The sequence below is a fragment of the Juglans regia genome, chromosome 7 (genome assembly GCF_001411555.2).
Source record: "Juglans regia cultivar Chandler chromosome 7, Walnut 2.0, whole genome shotgun sequence".
Taxonomy (NCBI): Eukaryota; Viridiplantae; Streptophyta; class Magnoliopsida; order Fagales; family Juglandaceae; genus Juglans; species Juglans regia.
In genome coordinates, this window is record NC_049907.1 from 43,905,026 (window position 1) to 43,928,200 (window position 23,175).

General features: G+C 35.6%; 2 protein-coding genes across 5 annotated transcripts; one reads left to right on the plus strand and one right to left on the minus strand.

Annotated features, from left to right (window-relative positions):
• Window positions 1–5,516: 5,516 nt before the first annotated feature.
• On the plus strand, window positions 5,517–13,098 carry LOC108991710 (receptor-like serine/threonine-protein kinase ALE2). Of its 4 annotated transcripts, none has more exons than XM_018966077.2 (12): window positions 5,520–5,985; window positions 7,551–7,640; window positions 8,039–8,164; window positions 8,273–8,398; window positions 8,501–8,710; window positions 8,830–8,931; window positions 9,212–9,319; window positions 9,436–9,807; window positions 10,124–10,417; window positions 10,748–11,143; window positions 11,255–11,498; window positions 11,743–13,098. In XM_018966077.2, the coding sequence occupies exons 1-12, from the start codon at window positions 5,910–5,912 to the stop codon at window positions 12,434–12,436; spliced, it is 2,838 nt and encodes a 945-aa protein (XP_018821622.2). In that variant the 5' UTR covers window positions 5,520–5,909; the 3' UTR covers window positions 12,437–13,098. The 4 variants fall into 4 exon arrangements, with proteins under 4 accessions (XP_018821626.2, XP_018821625.2, XP_018821622.2 ...); XM_018966079.2 differs by having other exon boundaries at window positions 5,521–5,985; window positions 10,751–11,143; XM_018966081.2 differs by lacking the exon at window positions 8,273–8,398 and having other exon boundaries at window positions 5,517–5,985.
• Window positions 13,099–13,635: 537 nt separating this feature from the next.
• Window positions 13,636–18,866, minus strand: LOC109017377 (protein HOTHEAD-like). The gene is made up of 6 exons (XM_035691689.1): window positions 18,688–18,866; window positions 18,010–18,400; window positions 15,253–15,563; window positions 14,765–15,150; window positions 13,996–14,564; window positions 13,636–13,877 (listed from the first exon to the last, which is right to left on the minus strand). Exons 1-6 carry the CDS (start codon window positions 18,761–18,763, stop codon window positions 13,823–13,825), a joined length of 1,788 nt encoding a protein of 595 aa, XP_035547582.1. The 5' UTR covers window positions 18,764–18,866; the 3' UTR covers window positions 13,636–13,822.
• Between the last annotated feature and the right edge of the window lie 4,309 nt (window positions 18,867–23,175).

A 23,175-nucleotide genomic window follows, 5' to 3' on the forward strand; every position in this document is an offset into this window, starting at 1 on the left:
ATTTCTGATGCTTAAGTCAATAGAGTATTATGAAAGTTTGTAAATAATGAGAGTCTAAAGAGTTTTTTCATATCTAAAAATTACTATTAATACCGGGAGTCTGGAGGACAGATTGTGCCTATCCCCGTGGAGCCTATGTCATTTTTATTGTTCATTTTGTCAGAATCATTTAAATACGGTGTGCATCTATGACAACACCATTAGTGTGGCGTGGCTTCCTGATTGCTTTATTCTGCAGACTCTGTTGACCGTTCATTGATGTTCCCTTATCAAAAGATTAAAAGTTTCCCGTCTTTCCCGTTCTGCTATGTACAAGTCTCCATGAGCGGGATGTGGCCGATGAGTGTCAAGCATATCCGTCCCATCAGGCATCATTGCTTACTTTCTCTTGCAAACGAGTTGTTTCGTGGACAAGTTTAGGCATTGGAATCAGGGTGAAACCTATTACTCTAGGCCGAGCGTCTAGTGGGTTTATGAGTAAGGAGAAAATCCCCTTACACAAATCTTGCAAAGGTAAATGAAATCAAGTAATCACGTGAGAGGTGTATATGTATAGTAGTGATCTCATCTTATCATAAAACTAAGGATAAATAAAAATAGTACTTCGTCTATGTTTAATTCAGAATTTCCTGCATATTTGGAAAACAGATCAGAAAAAATGCCATAGATTAGCCCAAGGCATGCAAATATGCATGGAGCAAAAGTTTTTGGAGATCTAGTACTGTCATGCTATAAGTGGACTTGTCATCTTGGGTAGGGCTGTTCATTCGGGTTCTAGTCCAGGAGCTCGGGTATATCCGGACCTGAACCCAAATTTCAAACTCGGGCCGAAATCAGAATAGAGTTAGCCCGAATCAGACCTAGGCCGGAACCCAAAACCCAGGTCATAATCCGGAAACCGATTTTTTTCTTCTTCAGGTGTAGAGTTTTTTTTTTTTTTTTTTTCCATCCCAATGGGAGTGGTCCTGATGGAACAACTAATAATAATAAAGTTAAAGTGTGAACGTTTGCCACTTTTCAACGTTTCTATCTTTGCGGGTTCAGAGTTCTTTCTTCTTTTCGATTCATTCAAGTGACAGGTTGGTCCTTTGGGCTAAGTTTGAGTTGAATGAGCATGACTAGATCTCTTGTAACCTGACCAGTGTCTATGTGGTTGAACTTGAAGGCCACAGTTGATTAAATAGTTTTATAAATTAATTATTTAAATACAAGATTATTTAGAATTGGAAGCATTAGTATTGAAGATGAAAAATATATTAAAGATAGAGAGGCCGAACAATAAAAAAAAAGAATTAAAAAAAAAGTACCATGTGTACCCAGATTTCGGACCGGGCCAGAAAAAATTCGGCCCAGATGATTAGTCCTACTCCTGGGGTCGGGTACGTATAGAGCAGTCGCGAGAGGAGCAGAAGAGGGAAACGTGTGGATTCGGATTTCCTCCCTTGAGGTTGTTGAAAATGTCAATGTCATGGTTCCTACTATACGTACAACTAGCAACTTCATGCATGATGCAGAATAGGGTATTAGTATTGATTTCATTTAATTTATCTTTAAAATTTAATAAAAAAATATATTTTTTATAAATCTAAAATCACTATCGTCATAATCTAATATTAGATTAGTTAAAATAATAATATAATAATATTTTTTAATAATAATATTTTTAATTTTTTTTATATTTTATAATTATACTGAATATATGTTAATTAATAATAATATTTTTTTCTTTATATATTTTAAAACTAAACATAAAAATAAAAGTAAAAAGACGTTCTAGAGATGTAAAAATCATAGAAAATAAAAATTGAAAAGTAAAGTAATTGAAGTAATTTTTACAATAAAATATTACTTTCGAAGATGAACAATACATTTTTAAATTAGAAAATATACTTAAAATTATTGTAGTTCATAGTTTAAATTTTTATTTTTTTAAAAATTCAATATAGATAATTTTATTTATATTTCTTAAAATTTTGAAAATACAAGCTAATGTCAGTGCTCGAATTAATGACCTCATCTCTTTAATTATTATATATGAAAATATAGTACTTTGATGTCTGGATGCATGGTCCGCATGTTCTGTGCATGGTCTGGTTCTGCTCCATCTGGGGAAGAAGCTCCTCCTATCAATTTCTTCTGGATCGACTCCAAATCATAGTTGTGATTGCACAAAAACACAAAATGGATCACGTATGATCTTCAAGCTTCCACGAAGCTACGTACATGTGGCCCCACCACGGTTTTTGCTAAATGTCGATCTATCACTACCCGGACGTTACCACCCCCTATATTCAATTTCAGGTCGCTAGTGGCCCCACGCCTTGCATGAAAACCACATGCGCCGTCCCATTTCCACCACTCCAACACCTCAATCAGCTCTACCCCATGTTCCCTAGCCCCAATCTCCCTATATATTCAGACCATCTCCCCTCTCATTTTTCCATACGCTAGTATTAGGGGCGAAATTAGGATTTGATGCCTAGGAAGCGATTGGTAAAGTGTACTGTATGTATTAGCATAAGTAATATATATTTTTTACACGTGATTATATAAAAAAATAATTATATATTATAAAATTATACAATTTTTTTCGATTTATTCATTTTTCTAAACTTTAAGAAAAATTTATAGATTAAGAATAAATCTGAAAAAGTATCTAATAATATAAAAATCGTTAGATTTTTTATTGTATAATTGTATTACTATTAATAAGTGAACAAAAAAAAAAACATGTGAATAACTAATAAATTATTCATAAAAGAAAATACATTCTTCACATACTCTCTATCTCTCTAGAAACGTCTCATCAATCATTTAACTAGATAAATTTGCTACCTCTTATATGCAAGAATCTTCTAGATTTGTTTTAACTATTAGATAAACTCTTTTGAAACTTCTAGCTAGTTAACTGATTAATATGTGGTTAAAAACATTTCAAAGATTGTAAAGCAAGATTATGTACAGGTGATAGGCAAGAAATTTAATGAAGTCGAGAATGACCCAAATGAAAAAAAAAAATAAATCGTGTAGCTATATTTGTATGCTCAAAAATACAATAAAAACTTATATAATATCATTGATATGAAATTAAACAAACCGCACAATGTACACCAAAAGCAAATAAAGAGAGATAGAAATGTCAAATCAAAACTATTATATTAAGGAAAATATTACTCTTACCTAGTTTCTACCGATGTGAGTTTTTTATTTTTATTTTATTATTATTTTTAATTAATGATTAAGTAAGTATTTTTTAATAATATTATGATTTTTTATTTTTTTAAATATATTTAATTGTATTAAAAAAATACATGTAAAAAAAAAAAAAACACATTCTAAAAGTACTAGCGGGAGCCCCAGCAGGAGCTCCCAATGGTGGGAGTAGCACCGCTCTTATGTTAATGGACTTAAAGATATTTAAGTGATATATTTTGTGTTTGAGTATTAGGAGAGCAATTTTTAATATTTTAAGAATATTTATATTTAAAATTATAATTATATAATACATAAAACTAATTTTTAAAAGTTTTGGGGCTACGATAACATAGTTCCGCCCCTAGCTAGTATAGTCGTGCGTGAGCCATTCTTATTACTGTTGTTTTTTTCAGTAGTTAACGAATAGAGAAATATATATAATATTTGCAGTTTTAAGTTCTTCATGAAATGTTAAGGTACTTTTTTTTAAAATATTTGGGTAAATTTGACAACTGGATAAAAAAATCATTTTTTTCTCAAATAAATAGTATGTGTGAATCTTACACATTTTAAAACTGTATTAACATTATTATTATTTTTTAAATAATAACTACATACATTAAAAAAATGAGAAATACTTTAACTATAAAAGAATTATACAAAAACAACCCTATAATTAATATAGTTTGATGTTGTTCGTCATATTATAAATTTACTTTTATTATAAAATAAATCTAATAAAATTACATTAATTTATCAGATTATTTTATATACTCTAAAAATATATCTAATATTACTGCTTTACAAAATTCTAGATTGTTACATCAGACACCGATCTTCTTGGTACATGATCTATTATGAAAGCTGAACCATTCATCCGACTCCACTTCTCTTTCATGAGTCTCCTGTTCTCTTTTCATTTTTATTACACCACAGTGGCATTGACACTTCCCATCCACTACTCTTTTGACAATTATAAATTCGCCTATAAACAAACTTATGTTTTGAAAGCCACTGGCAGAATTTAGTGGGAAGGTGAGGGACAGCCATTCAGAGTCCAATAAGATTAGGTTTTCATTACCTAAAAAATCTACCCTTTCACCTAATTCCCCTGAATTTTGTGACGTGCTTATTAATACATTGATGAGCTGATGAAGCACCGGAGAAAATCATATATAATTTTAAGTTTTTAACCATTTTAATTAGAGATTGCTCTCCAAAAAACTTCCAAAAAAAATCACCGACACATAGGAGGTGGGAATCATGGCCATGCCAGAGGGGCCACGGTCAGCACCATTGTCATTATGTAAAGAAAAAGATGGTGTTCCCTAACAATGTATTCCAGAGCAACTACCAAATCTTTAGGTGCTTGTCGTCGCTGGTGGGGACATTACTATATACTGGTTTTAATAAATCAGACAATTCTCCATCATGGTTTTTATCATTGAGTTTTTAGGAACACAAAAACACCTAATTGATTATATTACTAGTAATCTTACTTATAATCGTAAAATATATAAATATTGTATAATTATTTTTAAAAAGAATGAAATTTATTATTAAAATATTAATTTTTTTATATAAATTTTATATTTATTTATTTTTTTAAAATAATTACACGACGTTTACACTATCTACTATTATAAATATAATTCCTCCTCAATTACATGGATATATATGCCATATACAGAGAAGTCGAATGAAAGTTGAATGGTCAACAAAATGTCTTTTGATCAGAACTCAAGAGTTGAGACCCAGGACCACATGATAAATAAAGGTAATACCTCCAGCTTCCTACCACTTGCATATATACATGTTCTCAATTACGTATCTCTCACGGGTGCATTAAAATGATCAGACAGTCTAAACCTTGCAGTACTTGTACGATGTAGGTTGAACACATTATGCATGTGGGGCATCATCATTGAAGGCATTAAAGCAGAATATCGAATGTGCCTACCATTCTCATAATTGCAATTTGATGTTAATAAATGAGCGTTTCCAAACCGATCACAGATATTGCAAACTCGGAATTCGAGTACACAAAACATTCTCCGAACTATATCATCTTATAATCTAACACATGAATAGGAGAATCATAGCTTCAGTAGCCTCCAGACAAGAGTCACCTCTGTTATGATTGGAAGGAAGTTTGACTTAACCCATGTAAAGCAATCATTTTGGAAGATTAACTGAAACGAAGTAAAAGCATTCTCATATTAAACAATGCAAAGTCATTCAATATTGGAACAGTTCCGACACACTCTCCTCCTTTGTGTATCCCCACCAACCCTAAAAGTCTCTCACTTAGTTCTACTCTAGTGTTGTGTGCTGCTTTTTGCTTGATCGGTTACTGTTCATTACCTTTAATCGCCCATGTCAAGCAAAACTGTATTATTAGAATGCTCAAAGTTCTTCAAACTTCAGAGCTTAGTCCCCCAACAAAAGAATCACTTGCGTTCTTCCTACCTAACTCAGACTTGTGCTTTCACTTTCACCCTGCCGTCTCGTCATTACTTTGGTGGTACTATATGTGGGTCTGCTGTGGTAGTTTTAAAATCATCATAGTTGTTCCTTAAAGTTAGGCTCAAGTTTTGCTTGAGGGTTTTACTTCAGTATGCACTTCTTTCTCTTCATTTCCCTCTTCTCAGTTGGATGGTGGAGTTAGAAGTCTCAGATCTCGAGAATTGATCTCCAGTTTCTCTGGAAGTGAGATGGGGATGCAGCTGATTCTCCTGCTGACGAAAATATGTTTTACTCTCAGCGTTATGGAAATTCACGGATCTGCAGGTAATGGGTTTGGATTTTAGTGTCCTGAGCTGGTTTTTCATATCGAATTACGCTTGATCCAAGTATTTGTTTGATAGAGTTTGTGTGGATTCACAAATCTGAACTGAAACTTGGTTTCTCAGTTTTTTCTGATTACTATCTCTGAGATCGACGAGTAGAGGAAAGCTGACTCATGTTAGTACGGTTGTAAAACGTCCTAAAATTATATGCGAAACTGTTACATTTCAAATTGGATGTAAATTGCTACAATCGACAATCTGCATTTCATGATACTTGCTACGGGGCTTTCACATTCCCATAACTCGATTGTTGGGTTTATCGCTTTATCTTGTTGGATTTGGTGATCTGTAACTCTCGAGTGTCTGGTGGAAGTTAAAACATACGTATGAGATTGCCCACATGATGCATTAGTTGCATAAAACAACTTATTGGTTTAAAACAAAAAATCTGGGTTCCTGAAAACGAATCCACCTTTGCTCAAGAAGTTTATGCAGACAGTAGACTAAGGCAAAGCTGTATTTAAAAAAAGGGGTTGGGGATTTAGATTGTTTGTTTTCACAATCATTCTCATCCCATCTAATTATTATAATTTTTCCAAATTATCTGATAAAATAAAATAAACAATTTAATTTTTTTAAATCTCAAAACAAAAATAATATTTTAACAATATATTTTAATAATATTTTATTTAACTTTTATCCCAACCCATCTCATCTGCAAAAACAAACAGTCCGTTGTCATGTTATATTTATATTTTTCACCTACACCCTTAGCTTTGCAATCTCTTTCAAGCTACAATATTTCCAACAGGCAGCAACTTCTGGGCTTCTTAGAAACTTCTAGTGTAAGCTTACATTGAGACATCGAGCTAAGTCCAACAGTGCAGCAAAACGAAACTTCTCCTATTCCTGGCATAAATAAACTACTTCATTATCTGTACATATTAATGGTTGCCAATTTTGTCAGCCCTTTGATTTTCCCATTTACTCCTAGACCATGCTGGGGCAAATACGTTATCTGCCTCTTTCTGCGTCTGAGCTCATATGACCAATGCCACCTTGTTCCTGACAGGAGCACACTCATAGAAAGGTCTCCATCACTGTGCTGATATTCAAATGAACTATTGCAGTAGCCGTCAATTGTTAACCAGTTGAAAATGGTCCTCAGCCGGTTCACATTCCTCTGTTTTAGGCTTTTATTTTATACCATATCTGGGTCAATTCCCTTCATAAACTCTGGCTTAGAGGTGTCTTTCTATTATATATCGAGCAATATAAAAATATATAGAAAATATGTTAGAAAATATTTTGAGCATACAATTGAAGTGTCTTTATAATGCCTAGAATGATTTAGATACACCAGTATGAATTCGACATTTCGAGGTGTCCGTTGTTATGAAGTTGCTGTCCTAACATGGCTACAGAATTGCCACAAAAAGTCAAAAACCACTCACTATCTACCAGAGTACACTGTGATATTATCATTATAAGCATTTGCTTATAAGAATTGGTGCTTTCAATTTTTTTTTCTTTGTAATGAGTAATGAAGTTGCTCTAATGATGCAGTACCAGTTCCATCACCCACCAGGAAATCGCTACGAAAACCACAAACTCTCCACCCTTTCAGGCCAGGCCAACCACCATCTATACAACCAGGTGAACCTTGTAAAGTGAATTATTAAGTTAGCCACTAAATAGTAAATAGAGTTCTACATCTCTAGATGCACGAACTGCTTGCCAAGGTGCAAGCATACTTGTTTTTGTTTTTAATAGTGCAAGCGTACGTTAGGATATAAATTCGAATTTTCTTATCGGCTTAGGCTATTGAACATGGTAGTTTGTTGTGTTATCGGAACATGTGATTTTAGAGTTTGAACTCTATCTCCACCATGTTGGAAATTTCCTGAACCGTTGTTGCCATAGAAAGAAGGAATCAAAATTCTAGATTTGAATGAAAATAAACATGATGTCAAGTAGATAGCTATGTTTCAGTATTTGTAGAGTTGATTCACTATTTGATCATTTCATGGATCTCTTTCAACGTGATGTCACAGACCATGCTGTCCCTCCTGCATTAAATCCTCACAGCTTTGGCCAGAAAAGGCATGGCAAGCTAATTACTGCACCTCCCAACAAAGCATTGCACAATTTTCCTCCTCTGAACCACTCTCCAGTTAAAGGTAATTGAGTGTAATTGAAAATTGCATTTTCTAACTTTCAAGGTAGGGGAAAAAGAGTTCATATGAATGTATCAATATTTTAAATGCATTTATTTCATGATGTCACAGACCATGCTGTCACTCCTGCATCAAATCCTCTCAGCTTTGGCAAGAAAAGGCACGGCAAGCTAGTTACTGCACCTCCCTACAAAGCATCACCCAATCTTCCTCCTCGGAACCACTCTCCAGTTAAAGGTAATTGAGTGTAATGAAAATGGTATTTTGTAACTTTTAAGGTAGGAAAAAATAGAGTTCCTATGCCTGTATCAATTTTTAAAATGCATTTCCCTGTTGTAGGAAGCTTTCAACATCATCCCATTAGGCCTTCAAGTATTGCACTTCCACCTTCTTTATCATCTTTTGGAAGTCCTGAAAAGAAAGGGGCGCATGGTCCTGCATCTTCTCCTTCAATTCCGTTTCATAAACATTATCACGCAAGAAGAAAGTTCAACAACTCTGCTCCAGAACCATCTTATCTGATTCATCCGCCCACTTACAGTCAGCAAGGTTTGATTGGAAAGAGCTTATATTAGCTTGTTACATTTCTTTATTCTTGGTGACTAGTGATAGTTAAATTTATCTGTTTATCTTCTGAATCTGAAACAAATCTTATATGAAATTTATAGGCCCTGAAATCTCCCCATTCCAATCTCCCCATCCGTCATCCGTAAGCAAGGGTTATCTCGCACCTGCACCATCACCAATAATACCATCAAGCCACTTCAGAAGTATGGTGAAGCACATTTTAGTTCTTGCTTTAACCTTGCACTTTTCTTTGGGTCATATATAAGAAAAATTGTTTGATACTCTTAGGGTATAGATGACATGGTATTCCCATTTTATCACAAAATTCTATACTGATAAATTTACTTACATAAACACTTCAATAATATGGCATTTTGTGGTAAGATGAGAGGACTACACATCTGTATTGATACTACCTAATAATTAATCCATCTACAGTAGCTAATTATAAGTACCTGACAATGATCATGTTGTGTCTGCAAGTGCCAATTCTTCCACCTACAATTTCTCCTTTGCGTTTTTCCCATGAAAAACCAAAGACTCCGCCACCCTTGCCACTGATGACTCTACCACCTCCACCTCCAAATGAAGGTACATAAACACTTGGCTCTCACAAGTTTAGTTCTTCCTATCATTTCCATTAAATTATCGGATGATCAGATTACCATTCTAAAAAATTTATTAATTATGTTTGATCCTATCTGCAGATTGTACTTCTGTGACATGCACAGAGCCACTAACATATACACCTCCAGGGGCAACCTGTGGTTGTGTATGGCCAATTCAAGTTAAACTCCGCCTTAGTGTTGCAATATACACATTCTTCCCTTTGGTTGTACAACTTGCTGAGGATATTGCAGCCAGCGTTTCTCTAAACCGCAGCCAAGTTCGCATTATTGGAGCAAATGCAGCTAGTCGGCAGCTTGAGAAAACCAGTGTCCTCATCAACCTCGTACCCAAAGGACTGAAATTCAATGATACCGCTGCATTTTTAATCTATTATAAATTCTGGCACAGACAAGTTTCCATAAAGGCTTCAGTTTTTGGAGCCTACGAAGTATTCTACGTTCTCTATCCAGGTTATATATCTTTTTCCTCAACTTCATGTTTTGGAAGGTTCAATGAAAAAAATTTCTTCTCAACAATCATTTTAATATATGAATGCACATTTTTTACATTTTCAGGGCATTTGATGTTTAATTAATTTGGTCACGTTTATTATCTGTATCCTGCAGTTTCTCTGTTTTTTTTTTACAATTCTGAAGTTAACAAGCCTGGTGTTAAAGATAGCAGGCTGTTTTATCATTCTTGAAGTTGCTCTCAAACAGTTCTTTTTCCCGTTGTTTTGAATTTCAATATTTGGATTTTATTTCTGAATCTCTTTTACCTGTACAGGTCTTCCTCCATCTCCCCCTTCAGTGACTTCAAGCATTTCTGCAACAGATGATGGACCATATGCTGGCCATGACAACAATGGAAGGATAATAAAACCTCTAGGGGTCAATGTGCCAAGGAGAAAAAAGGATGGACTTGGTGGAAGCATGATAATTGTAATCCTACTATCATCTTGCACTGCCTTCATTATATGTATCGGAGTTGCTTGGCTTTTGATATTGAAATGTGGTTTTTGTGTTCATTGTCCTGAACAAATTCCACATGCTTTAATATCTTCCCCTACAAAACCATCAGGTACTACATTTTGACCAAATCTCCAATTGATCCATCAATCATGTGTTTCTTGAACCCTCTAATAATTATTTCTTTAAGTTCTTGTATCTTTGGCAAAATATAGGCAACACCTAAATAATATTTCCACTCAACTTAAATATTTTGATTTGAATTACTATTAAGATCATTGCAAAATATAGTCTTCATTCTTGTTTCCTGATTTTTTTTTCATGGAATTTTGCTATTCAACTCACAAATTTTGATATAGTTTTGTATCTAAGATATAAATTTCTTAGTTTAGTATTAGGCAGAGTGCACTAAAGTACCATAATGAATTATATTTAAACTCAGCAGAAGCTGCTGGGTCTATGCTGTTTGGAAGCATGCGCGGTCCAGCATCAGCGTCTTTTAGTTCTGGCACGGTGACATATGTAGGAACTGCTAAGACCTTTACTTTGAGTGACATAGAGAGAGTCACTAATAACTTTGATCCTTCAAGAGTACTTGGAGAAGGCGGATTTGGGCTTGTTTACAGTGGCATCTTAGATGATGGAAGGGAGGTGGCTGTCAAGATTCTCAAGAGAGATGATCAGCATGGTGGCCGTGAGTTCTTGGCAGAAGTTGAGATGCTCAGTCGTCTGCACCACCGAAATTTAGTTAAATTGATTGGCATATGCACAGAGGATCATACTCGCTGCCTAGTATATGAACTAGTTCCAAATGGAAGTGTTGAATCTCATTTGCATGGTAAGTAGAAATTCAACAAATGTCTATTTTTCAATGCCATGTTTGGTTGAAGTCTGAGATATTTATGGATTTGCATTATTAGCTTCTTCATCAGTGTTGTGTGACTTCCAGGTGCTGACAAAGAAACTGATCCATTTGACTGGGATGCTCGGATGAAGATTGCCCTTGGTGCAGCTCGAGGCTTAGCCTATCTGCATGAAGACTCAAACCCACGTGTTATACATCGAGACTTCAAGTCCAGCAACATCTTATTGGAATATGATTTTACACCCAAGGTTTCAGATTTTGGATTGGCCAGAGCTGCATTGGATGAGGGAAACAAACACATCTCAACACATGTTATGGGAACTTTTGGGTATGAACTCATCGCTATTAAGCATCACCCTTATCATGTCCTGTCATGTTGTTATAAATGAAATAAATCCTATCATGAACTATTCCACTCTAATCCATGTTTACGTGGTCATTCTAATCTATTAGATCTGTATCTATATTCTTGCCTGATATATGTAGTTTCTTCATGCGAATGTTTTATTGTCTGTGCGCTTTTTCCTAATTTGACCTCCTAGCTATTTATTTTACTAACATCTTGTTTGCAGTTACTTGGCTCCAGAGTATGCAATGACTGGACATCTTCTTGTGAAAAGTGACGTTTACAGCTATGGTGTGGTACTCCTTGAGCTGTTAACAGGGAGAAAGCCGGTAGACTTGTCACAGCCACCAGGTCAAGAAAATCTAGTTGCTTGGGCCCGTCCCCTTCTGACAAATGAGGAGGGCTTAGAAACAATCATTGATCCAGCTATAAAGTCAAATATTTCATTCAATAGTGTGGCTAAAGTAGCAGCAATTGCATCTATGTGTGTGCAACCTGAAGTATCTCACCGCCCTTTCATGGGTGAAGTTGTTCAGGCCTTGAAGCTAGTATGCAATGACTTTGATGAAACACGTGATCTAGGGTCAAGAAGTTGCAGCCAAGATGATCTTTTGACTGGTTTAGATAGTAAGAATCTTAAGAAAGTTTCAGGTGAGATCACCGAAGTCTCACACCCCCCTCAACCACCATCTGGCTGTGATTCTAGCCCTGATGCCAAGATGGCATCAGCATCAGATTTGTTATGCACATCCATGGAACGTCTTGAGGCTCAGGAATTTGGGTCTTCCGTCAGACACTCTACTTCCGGCCCTCTCAGGGAGGGGAGGAAAAGGCAGTTTTGGCAGAAATTAAGAAGTTTGTCTAGAGGCAGCATGAGTGAGCATGGTTTTTCATTGAAGTTATCTCCGGGATCTAATTAGGTCCCTGCTGAATCCCATTCCACTTACCGCAATATCTATACCAAATAAGATTGGAGTTTGATTGCATGAAGAAATGAAAGGTCTAGACTTGCATAAAAATGTTGTGAAGTGAATCTTGAAGTGATGAGCAGATTTTGGCATAAAGTTCTTGACAATGGCTTTTTCTGAGGCCCAAAATCAGCAATGAAGTTGCGTCTAGCAGTGAAAAATCCAACATTCAAAGCAAATTTGGCTATATTTTTTTCACCCCATTGAATATTTCGGGTGCAGTGAAGGTCTGGTCTTGAATAAATCATTCATCTGCTCCTTTTTGGTCTAGTTATGGGAGCTGCTTATTGTTGATGACTGGGTTATTTAAAGTTAGGAATGACATGTCATTCTTCTTTGAAACGTCAAACCCTTTTTGATAAATATTTCAGTTAAGGCTTCTTTAGCCCAGTGAACCATAACTTCTGAGTTTGTAGCATGTAAAGTCCCTCGGTTGTCTTGAGTTTGTAGATAAATCTCTTGGATGTCTACGATTGATTTGTATGAAGTAGACAACCGAAGGTAGAATGACTGCTAATGGTTGCTAGATGGCTGAACAAAGAGTTTACTCCATTCAATGAAAGAACGGGGGGGTCTAATCACCAGAACCGAAACTTATGTTGGTCTATTCTCAAGTATTGATGTTTCATGTTCTGACCCTACTAATATGAAAGCTTCAAAGTCATTGGTTGGGGTAAATGATATTATCTCAAGCACTCACGCCTGTCACTACTATTAAGATGAAACTTAACTACTCTTGTTCACACATGCATACTCCAATATCAATGCATAGGTCAGCGTTTTGGTGGACAGAACTTTGGGAAATTTTACCGAAAAATATAAACTTATGCATGGCAGGAAGGAAGTCTGCTATGTTGGCTGGAGAAAGAAGCAAGTGATGATACTGCATTCATAATTCCATTCAAATCCAACTCTTTATTAAATCTTATTGGTTGCTAACGGCTATTAATTTCACTACATTTGGTCACTGAGAGATTTGGACAAAGAATCTTGAACTTTGTAACTTTTATAGGCCAAAATCCAAAACCTCTGCTCAACTAAGCCAAATATAACTAGTTAGTTTAGCTTCTTTTCTAAGTTTTCCTTTTTTCCAAATCAAAATCACACATTGTAGATCTTTTTCTGCCGTTTTCTCGGCAACCAAACGGACAAATATCAAAAGTTGTCAGCAATACATTTTAAAATTACAAAAAACTACAGTGGAATAAGGATTTGCAATGGCAAGCCATTTCTACACAGTGCTGCTTGCTAATAGTTAAAATACTAGATTACATAATTTCCAGTACTATTACTGAACAACACTTCCCTTCTTATATCTTCCTCCCCGACCTTCCTTCCTCATATGCCAGCTGTTCTTCCCAATCTATCCCTCAAAATCTTCACTCCCATGTACCTGAATATCAAAGAAAAGGAAAGAAAAAAAAAAAACAAAAGCATGTTAAGAAAATAGAGGAAAAAAAAAAACATTGAAAAAAACATTACTATACTTTCCATCTTCCTTGTAATCTTACCTGCCCATCATCAGGACTGTGCCTTGAGGGTTCGTGCCTGGTGATTCATTGAACGTTGAGCCATCAACAATACGGAGCCTCTGAACACCAAGAACGTTGTGCTCGGGGCTAACCACCTTGCCCACATGGCACCCGCCATGGTAATGCCAAATTGTGATAACAGTGTCTTTGCAGAACTGCTCCAGGGACGATGTGTCATTCGGATGCCTAGGGATGAAGTTAACATTAGCACTGACACTCATGTTAAGTATCTTCTCTACAGATTCCTTGCCCAACTGTGTGTAGTTTGTGACATGTTCAGACTGGACAATCGTCATGGCCATGCGAATGCCCTCAACGCAGCGTTCAAGATCATATGGATGCTTGAAGTAGTTGAAGGTGACAGAGGGGTTATCATCCACATTGGTGTTGATCAGTCTGAGCTCACCTGTTGAAATGGGGGTGGCAATTTTTTCTAGAATGAAGCCTCCCTTGAACGCTTCATGGGGTAAGTCTCGCTTGCGTTTAATGTAAGCTTGAATGGCCTCGGGTGTTCTTTGCTTTGGAGGAATCGTGGAGAGCTGCCCAATCTGCTCGATCATAGTAAAAATGCAGATGTTCAGGAAGAGTGTTAGTTCAAGTTTCTAATACTTAAACGTACAGCGGCATTGTTGTTGTTTTTCATATATATATATATATAAATATATATATATATATATTAATTAGCGTACCTCATATATATATATATATATATATATATATATATATATATATATATTAATTAGCGTACCTCGGCAGACACTATACCGTGGTGGCAGTGAATGCTGTCGCTGGACTGTCCAAATCCACTGCTAGCTTCAATATACACACCCTTCTTTGTAATCCCTACAGTTTGTATGAGTGACTGCTGAACTGGACTTTTTGTGGGAACGAAAATTGAGTTCATGGGGTTATCCGCCATGCCCTTCCCGACAAACTCGTTATCAAGCACTACAGGAATTTTCAACTTTTGGAGATCAGCTTTTGGTCCGATACCACTCAGCATTAGCATTTGAGGGGTCGCAATTGCTCCAGTAGATAATATGATTTCACTCCTCGGCCTATTGACAAGAAGTGCTTGATGTTGCTCACCCTTTTCGTCCTTGAAAATGACCCCCACAGCCTTGGGCTGCTTTCCTGTATCAGACATCACCGCCTCAGAAATTAGCGTTGTCTGATATATCTATTAAACAATAACGTGATCAGTACATTGATATTAATGATGTTAACATAATATACCTGATGTGTCAAAAACAATCTTTTGGACAGTGGCATGAACCAAGACAGTGAGCTTCTGAGGGTTCCCGGAAGCAAGTAGTTCAGCAGCAGTGTGGCGACGGCCGAACCTGTCGAAAATGGTCCCGCCAATCTTGGTTCCATAGATGTGATCATATGTGAATCCATTAAAGGGAGACACCCCAACATCCAGAAGACTGTCCCTTACAGCTCTCTGCCATGGCGCAAGATTAGGACGATGGACAATCTGCTTCTCAACCCAAGGGTAGGACTCGTTCACTAGCTTGGCATCCCAACCCACCTTGTTTATAAAACTGCATGCCACAGGCAATTGCTAAGTACAGTTATCACCAAATTTGTTATGAATTTCATTTAATATTTTTCTTAAAATCTTATCTACGAGTTTTCAATTGTTTTTCCTTTTTTTTTTCGTTGTCAATAATTTTCAACAGCTTTCAATTTTCTATCTAAAGTCATAAACAGTAGCAAAAGTAGGTAAGAACCAAGCAGCATGACTGGTCCACCAGGCTCCCGGATCCAAGAAAGTGAAGGGCTTCAAACCTCTTTTTGGGCTAGGGTTTTTCACCAATCTCAAGCTACTATATATACCTCTTCAGAGCATTGGTTTTGACTTCGTCAAAAAATAATACATCTTTAAAATTTAAAGAAATATAAATAAAATCATTTACATTGACTTCATCAAAATGCAAAAGTTTAAACTTTGAGCTATAGTGATTTTAACTTCATCAAGATGCAAAATTTGAAGATGTATTGTTTATCATCAAAAGTAATATTTTATTATAAAAACTAAAACTTCTTTCCTACCTAAACGGTGTACAATAATATAATAGTTTGTTCTTTAAATAATAACCCAATTAAATTTGTGTAGGGTTAATACTATAGGGTTATAGCTACAGTAATTTTTATTTGTTATAATAATATAATATAATATTATTAGCTAAAAAATCCAATGCTCCCATCTAATTTCAGGCTAGCAAAAAAGTTGTCAATGTTATTTGGGATGCCTTCCGTTTAATTTTTTATTTTTAATTGTTGTGATCTTTTTGAAAAGTGTAATTGTAAAATATAAAAAAAAAATAAAAATATTATTATTAAAAAAATAATATTATATTATCATTTTGATAAATCTAATAGTTAATCCAATATAAAATTATAGATAGAGAGGTTTGAAATTATAAAAAATATATACTTATTATCAAATTTTAAAAATATCTTTAATAATTTTTAATAAAGTCAATGCCAGTACTCTTACACAAGGTATATATAAGATCCTTCAGCCTAGCCCAAATTAATATTACTGACATAAGAATTGAATTGTCATTTAAGTAGATTTCAACAATTCAAACTATTCAAAACAAAGAAAAATAATATTCTCCCTCTTGAATTATATTATCTTCAATTTCATTAATTGATATGATGCAATTTTTTTTAAAAATGGTTGATATAAAAACTTATTAAACTGCTTGACATCAACAAATATAATTAGAAATAATAAAAAATAAATAAAACTAGTAGTTTAATATTAATGGGCATGAGATAGAGATGAAATATGGGGTAGGTGGGATTAGTAAAAATGAAGGTGAGCTGTGATGACCAATGGACCACATCCGATGGGATCAATTTATGACAGCCTTAAATGTTCGATCGGTTTCCTTTCAGATCTAACACTGTATACTTGAACCGAATCACAAGGGTGTATGAGACTATGAGTCATGACCATGCATTTAATACATCAAGTTTTGGTAAGATGGAAACATAAATGTTCTGCTACATGGTACAATATTGACAGTGTCATCAGTCTTGTGCATGCCCCACCCCACTATATATAATATATGAGTTAGGTTATTCTGTCGCTCAGAATAACCTGTTACATTTGACCGATTATATTTTTAAAATTTTTTTAATATATTTAAATATTTTTAAAAAATAAAAAAATTTCAATACACTTAAATTTATTTCTTTAATCACTAAATAAAATAATAATAATAATTTAGTCAAACGGTCAAATGGAACGATATGTTAAGGAGGCAAAGTGATTTTATTCATAATATATATATCAATTCTTTCCATTTTTCTTTTAATTTTTTTATGTAGCCATATATATATATATTGCATTGTTTTATATAACATGGTTAGGTATAAAAAAGTGGTTTCTAATTATTTCAAGTGATTTTTATTTTTTTTTATTTTTTCAAAAGTCTTGCATGCGCAACTTTATCTATCTTGCACCAATTATGCTTTCCATATATATATATATATATATATATATATATATATATATATATAATAATCAGTCATGTGAAAAATAGTATATATTTCTCTTTCCATTATCTTCTTGCACTTTGCGTGGAAGTACCAATTATATAGTTTCATATTCTAGTTGTGGAAGAATTTAGATGCAGTGGGATTGGAATAAATTGGGTTGCTTTTGTCTTTTTCTTCATGTTCAACCACTACTAGTACTCTTCCTTTTCATGCTTTAGATGCAGTGAGATCAAGCTTTAGCATTTGCCATGATCTGTGTTTTTGAAGTTTAGGGGAAATCTAGAGCCTGCAACGCCCCAGTTTTGTACTCCCTCTCCCTCATATAGATGAGAAAATTCATGAAATATATCATGGAAATACCGTCTTTCAACTAAATAACCAAACAAGCAGACAAGAAAACAAAAGCAGGCTGCAGCAAACATCCTAAATAATCTTAAGAACATGCTAGTAGCTAGCTGTGTGTGTAAAGCATACCTTGAGCTTGCTCGGGTGTAAAAGCCAGCATTGATGCCTGTGCCACCGCCCAAAACTCTAGCCCTAGCATTAATGACCCCATCTGTGGAAACAAAGGCTTGGGAAGCAGAAGTTGGAGAGATGTCTGCTAGGGCAATGTGGAAGTTTCCCAGAAATGAGACGTTTGCATTGGAGAAAGGAGCACCCCCTCTTTCAAGCAATAGAACACTGAAGTTTTGAGAAAGGGTGGCAGCCAAAGGACACCCGGCTGTGCCACCTCCCACTACTATGTAATCATAAGCATTGTTGCCACCACTCGATGATGTTGAGCCGGTGGATGATGATGATGACGACGAGAACCAGCTCGCTCGCTTGATAAACGGGTATGGGAATTCCGAGAAATTCTGCTTACCTGCATTGATTGCAATTTGATCATTTCCATGACGTTTCGTATAAAACAAATTACAAAGTCAAAACTCAACAAACAAATGTGAGCCAAATGAAGGCAGAGAAAATGAAAGGAAGCCATGGAAGAAGGATTAATGATCTTCAAGAAGAAAGTTTACGTACACTAGCTAGGAATAAAAAACTACGTAGAATCAACACAAACACACACAAAGAGACACGGAAAAAGCATGAACATAAGAACCATGTACGCGTAGCTAGATATGCTGGAAGAAATGGGAGGAAGAAGAAAACCTTGAGAACAAGAGAGTATGCAGGAGAGCCATAGAACCAAACAGAAAAAGAGCTTCACTGCCCCAGCTAAGGCCATTGAATCCGCAGACAAAAGGCCTCAGAACTCTTACAGGAAAAAGAGCTTCTCTATGACCTCTATGTGGCTGCCTCTGGTTGGTCTTGTTTGACGTGTCTCCAGACACAAACACACATATATATATAAAATATATACACGTAAAAAAGAAAAAATAAAAAACAGAATTCAGGCCGTCTCAACTGCATTTAAGTTGCCTGAAACTACAACTGGGAATAGTTATTAATGGGGGAAATGAATGCCACGGTTGAAGTTAGGCATGAATGGCCGTTGGATTACTAGTTCTCTGTGATCCGATCAAGTTCGTCCATGCATGACAGCTCATTTTTCCAACCTACACACACTAAGAAAGGTGGGGGTATTAATTTAGGCCGATATATGCGTGTATATATACTGCTGCACCAGTTTGGGTAGTTAGAAAATAACAGCCCCGGCCTTGCAACTTTTTACGATGCTCAGATGATCAGAACTACTCGTACCGGCCATTATCTAAAAATTGAAGGGTGAAGAGAAGGCTGGACATGACTGATTACAGTCAATCATGAATTTCTCTTATGTACATATGTGTGTGTGTATCCAAAAATTAAGCTTAAGGGCTCATCAATATGGTGCGCCGGATAATTAGTTCAAATAATTACCACTTCATGATCAATGATCACGTGGTTTTTGGGTTTAAATGGTTGTCATCAAAGTGTCCAAATTTAATCACGATATTTCTCCATTAATACAAATGAGGGTGTCGTGTCGTTTTCTTCAAAAAACAAAAAAAATATTAGATATATACAAATATTGAATTTCTTTTATTTGACAGGCTTCACCTTCTTTTCAACGTGCTTGTCTTGAACTCAGACTAGCTAGCTTGTACAAATTCTTTCTGAAGATGACATGCGGGCCAGCCATCACTTAATTTCCTTCTCTCTCTCTCTCTCTCTCTCCCCCTCATTGAGCTACGATTTATAAATTTCAAACCAGCCTCTAGATATAGAAGTTTGGTACTAGATGAGACACGATTTCGGTGGTATTTCCGAAAGTATGTATTGTGCCATTGCAGCAAGGAAGCATTAATATATTGGGTATGCATTATACATACATATAGTAGTAGTGGTGGATGAAGTGTTTGTGCATGCATGGATCATGCTTACAGACAAAGAGATAGGTGGGGGAGGTGACATTGATGCATGCATATATATATGAGTAAAACCTTGGAAGGTGTAAAGTGTAAACAACTGGTCCATGCTTCACGTAACTTCATCATCATCAATATTGAGGGAGGTGGTAGCTGATCGAGCAATTACCAACCAGGTTGATCGATGATCTGATCATCTCTCTCTTGTTATACGAAAAACACTCCCATTAATATTACATAAATGACAAACTTAGATTGTCGATCGATTACCAGTACCCATCGAACACAGAAACACCACCTCATTAAACGTACGGCTAAATTATATGGTCTAAACAATATAGATTCAGCGTATAATGTACGTACGTACGTAACTGCATTATATATTTCTCTTAATTAAATCTTCATTATTTGATATTTGTGTGTGTGTGTATCTAAGATATATAGGACTGACTCAGTTCCTCAATCATCTTCTAATTAATTGCCGACAATAAATAAATAAATAAATAAATTATTGCGACCATTTTTAAACCAATTATTAGGACAACAAAATGAGTAGACTTGAGGCCATCCACACCCTAAACGTACATTTACTCCCAACGGTGTACGTAATTCAAAATCGGGAACTTATATAAGCGCTAGCAAAACATTTTGGAACACAGAAATTAATACATAAACGAATTCACGAGTACAGAGGACACCGACAGCTTGTCTTAATATTATCTTTTTTAGGCCAACACAGAGGGGGACAGTTAGCTTAATTGCCACAATTAAGAGGACCCACAAATGAATTATACAACGTAATTTTATAAATTAACGTGATTCTATGTGAATAGTTAGATTTTATGTATTAAAATAAAAATAATTTTATAATTTGACAAACTACGTCAAGATATATCAATTTATGAGATTATTTTTATGTAGTTAGTTACTTTGTGGTCACGAGTATTTCTCATAATTAATTATTGCAAGTCAACCTGAAGTCAACAAAACAAAGACAGCGCGGCGCCTGAGGTTATCCTAGGAGTGTCCGAATTATCCACAAATCATATTCCACCGTGTCACCCGTGCAAAATTTATGTGCTATGTATTAGGAGCCATGTACAAGACGATCGAGCATAATTAATAAATAAATTCCAGTGTGCTTTAATTTGCTGTATGCATGGTTAGAATTCAAACGTAACATTCGGACATGTTAAAAACTGTGTGCATAATTCTCGTGTACCTCTTTTATGCTGCAGCTTGCTTGCTTCTTCTTTTTTTCTTCACGAGAACAAGACATTCTGACAGATACCTTATGCATCAACAAGTATTATATATATCTGGGTTTTACTGCCCATAACATTCAAAAGAAATTACCACGTAATAACATAACATCTTGAATTATACCGCGTAACTATCACATACACTAGCTTTTAATAACATAACATCTTGTAATAAGATGAAAAATACCAAATATCTAAATTTCAAAACTACCTGACAATTATTCTAAGAAAAAAGCTACTTACAACCGGGTTTGGGGAACCGGTGCGTAACCATGTCCTACGTGGCACAAAACGACGTCGTTTGCATTTTGAATTAGATATCTTGTTTTCCTGCATATTTTGCCTTTTCACATTTCCCTCCTTCACTTTCTCCCGCTCGATCCAGACCCTGCCTTCTTCTCCCCATTCACATCGTCATAGTCTTCTCCACCAGAAAGGAGCCCCTCGGCAAGGCATATGCAGTCCAAAAGATGAGGGTCGGCATCACACATCCTTGAGTGGCCCTCAGCTTGCTGTTGCCACCGAAGACGCCCTTCAGGAAATGGTGTTTGATGTGGAGTCGAAGTCGGTGCACACCGAGATGGCCAAGAAAAATATTTTTATCAAAAGAGGAATATTACCGGATTCAAGCATCTATGATCAGAGTAAACGCATGCGAACTACTGATCTGGATATCATGCATCACCCAAGGGTTGTGGCTTCGATTGTAAGGTACCAAAATACTATAGTGCAACCTCGGTCATATGCAGTCCTAGTGTCATCGGATGAAAGGCTTGGGTTCTTCACCAGAACATGGCATGATTCAACACTAGCATCAGCAGCCATGGGTATCAATTTGGTTGTCGGTGGCAAGAGCAAGGTCAACAAGCCGCCCTTGTCTCTCTCCAATTTGGGCTCTGTTTATATTTTGTTTTCTATTTTGGGCTCTGTTAAGAAATTTTGTTTTGAATCCTGTGGAGAATTATATGAAAATTAAAAGTAGTGCAATGAATTTCCATTTGATGAGCATTGGATTTTGAGTTGCTGAAATTCATAAATGTGTTGTACTGCTTTTATGTGGTGTAAATGTGAACTATAACTGCTAGGTGTTGGAATTGATTCTATTTTCTTCCAAGGGTTGGAACACAAAATAGTAACAACGTTGGTACTGGTAATGGTACTCAAATGCTTGGAATTGATTCAATTTTCTTGAAAGCAAAATCTACCTTGCACTTTTTCTAATTTTTCCCCCAATATTATCTTTTCCCTGAAGTTATAATTATATCATGTGCAAGCATTTAGTGAAAGGTGTTGTGAAGTGAATGATTATGCCCAAAATTCCAAGACTGCCGTAAGTCTAAAGTAAAACTGAATAGCCGGTCATATACATATACATAGCCATAATTCTAAGACTGCCATAATTCAATCCTCCTCCAATTAGGACCACCCGTATATAGCTTCATGTGCTCAAGAAAACAAAAAACATCCAGCAGCTTTCATACACAGCATCACAATATTCTTGTGTAAACTCTCTTGCAAATTAAGCAACTCAAGCACTTGAACCCAAAACTAATTTCGTTTGCTAGGGACGCTCTCTGTCTCTCTCTTGATAACATTAACGCAGCTACCAAAGGCTATTGAACACTCTGCTTTTTAGCTGAAACCTAAAGGAGCCACCCACTTAAAAATAAAAAATAAAAATTCGAGTATTGTCTAAAACAAAAAACACCTCCTGCTATGCATGAGTCATCCAGCTAAATTCAAACATGAAATTACACCTTTACAAAGAAATATCTACAATAATTTATAGTTTGACTCCTCTATGAAAGGCACTAAAATATTTACAATAATTTATAGTTTTATGTTTGGTGACGCGCAAAAAAATGTTTTTCACAAGTGTTGAGCTCTCCAACCAACTGCAAAATTCTCATCACTGTCATCATCACCATAAAAAAACCTAGCAACCTGCATTTCCAATTTCTTCTTCCTCAGCATTTCAACTTTCTCTCTATAGGCCCTGCAGGAAATCGAATGAGATCATTAAGCAT

Coding starts and splice junctions, on each gene's coding strand:
- LOC108991710 (XM_018966077.2), top strand. CDS start 5,910: ATGGGGATGCAGCTGATTCTCCTGCTGACGAAAATATGTTTTACTCTC. Junction 8,399..8,500: donor GAACCACTCTCCAGTTAAAG/GTAATTGAGTGT, acceptor TCCCTGTTGTAG/GAAGCTTTCAACATCATCCC. Junction 9,320..9,435: donor ACCTCCACCTCCAAATGAAG/GTACATAAACAC, acceptor TCCTATCTGCAG/ATTGTACTTCTGTGACATGC.
- LOC109017377 (XM_035691689.1), bottom strand. CDS start 18,763: ATGGCCTTAGCTGGGGCAGTGAAGCTCTTTTTCTGTTTGGTTCTATGG. Junction 14,565..14,764: donor ACGGTATAGTGTCTGCCGAG/GTACGCTAATTA, acceptor ATGATCGAGCAG/ATTGGGCAGCTCTCCACGAT. Junction 13,878..13,995: donor ACAGTCCTGATGATGGGCAG/GTAAGATTACAA, acceptor TTTGATATTCAG/GTACATGGGAGTGAAGATTT.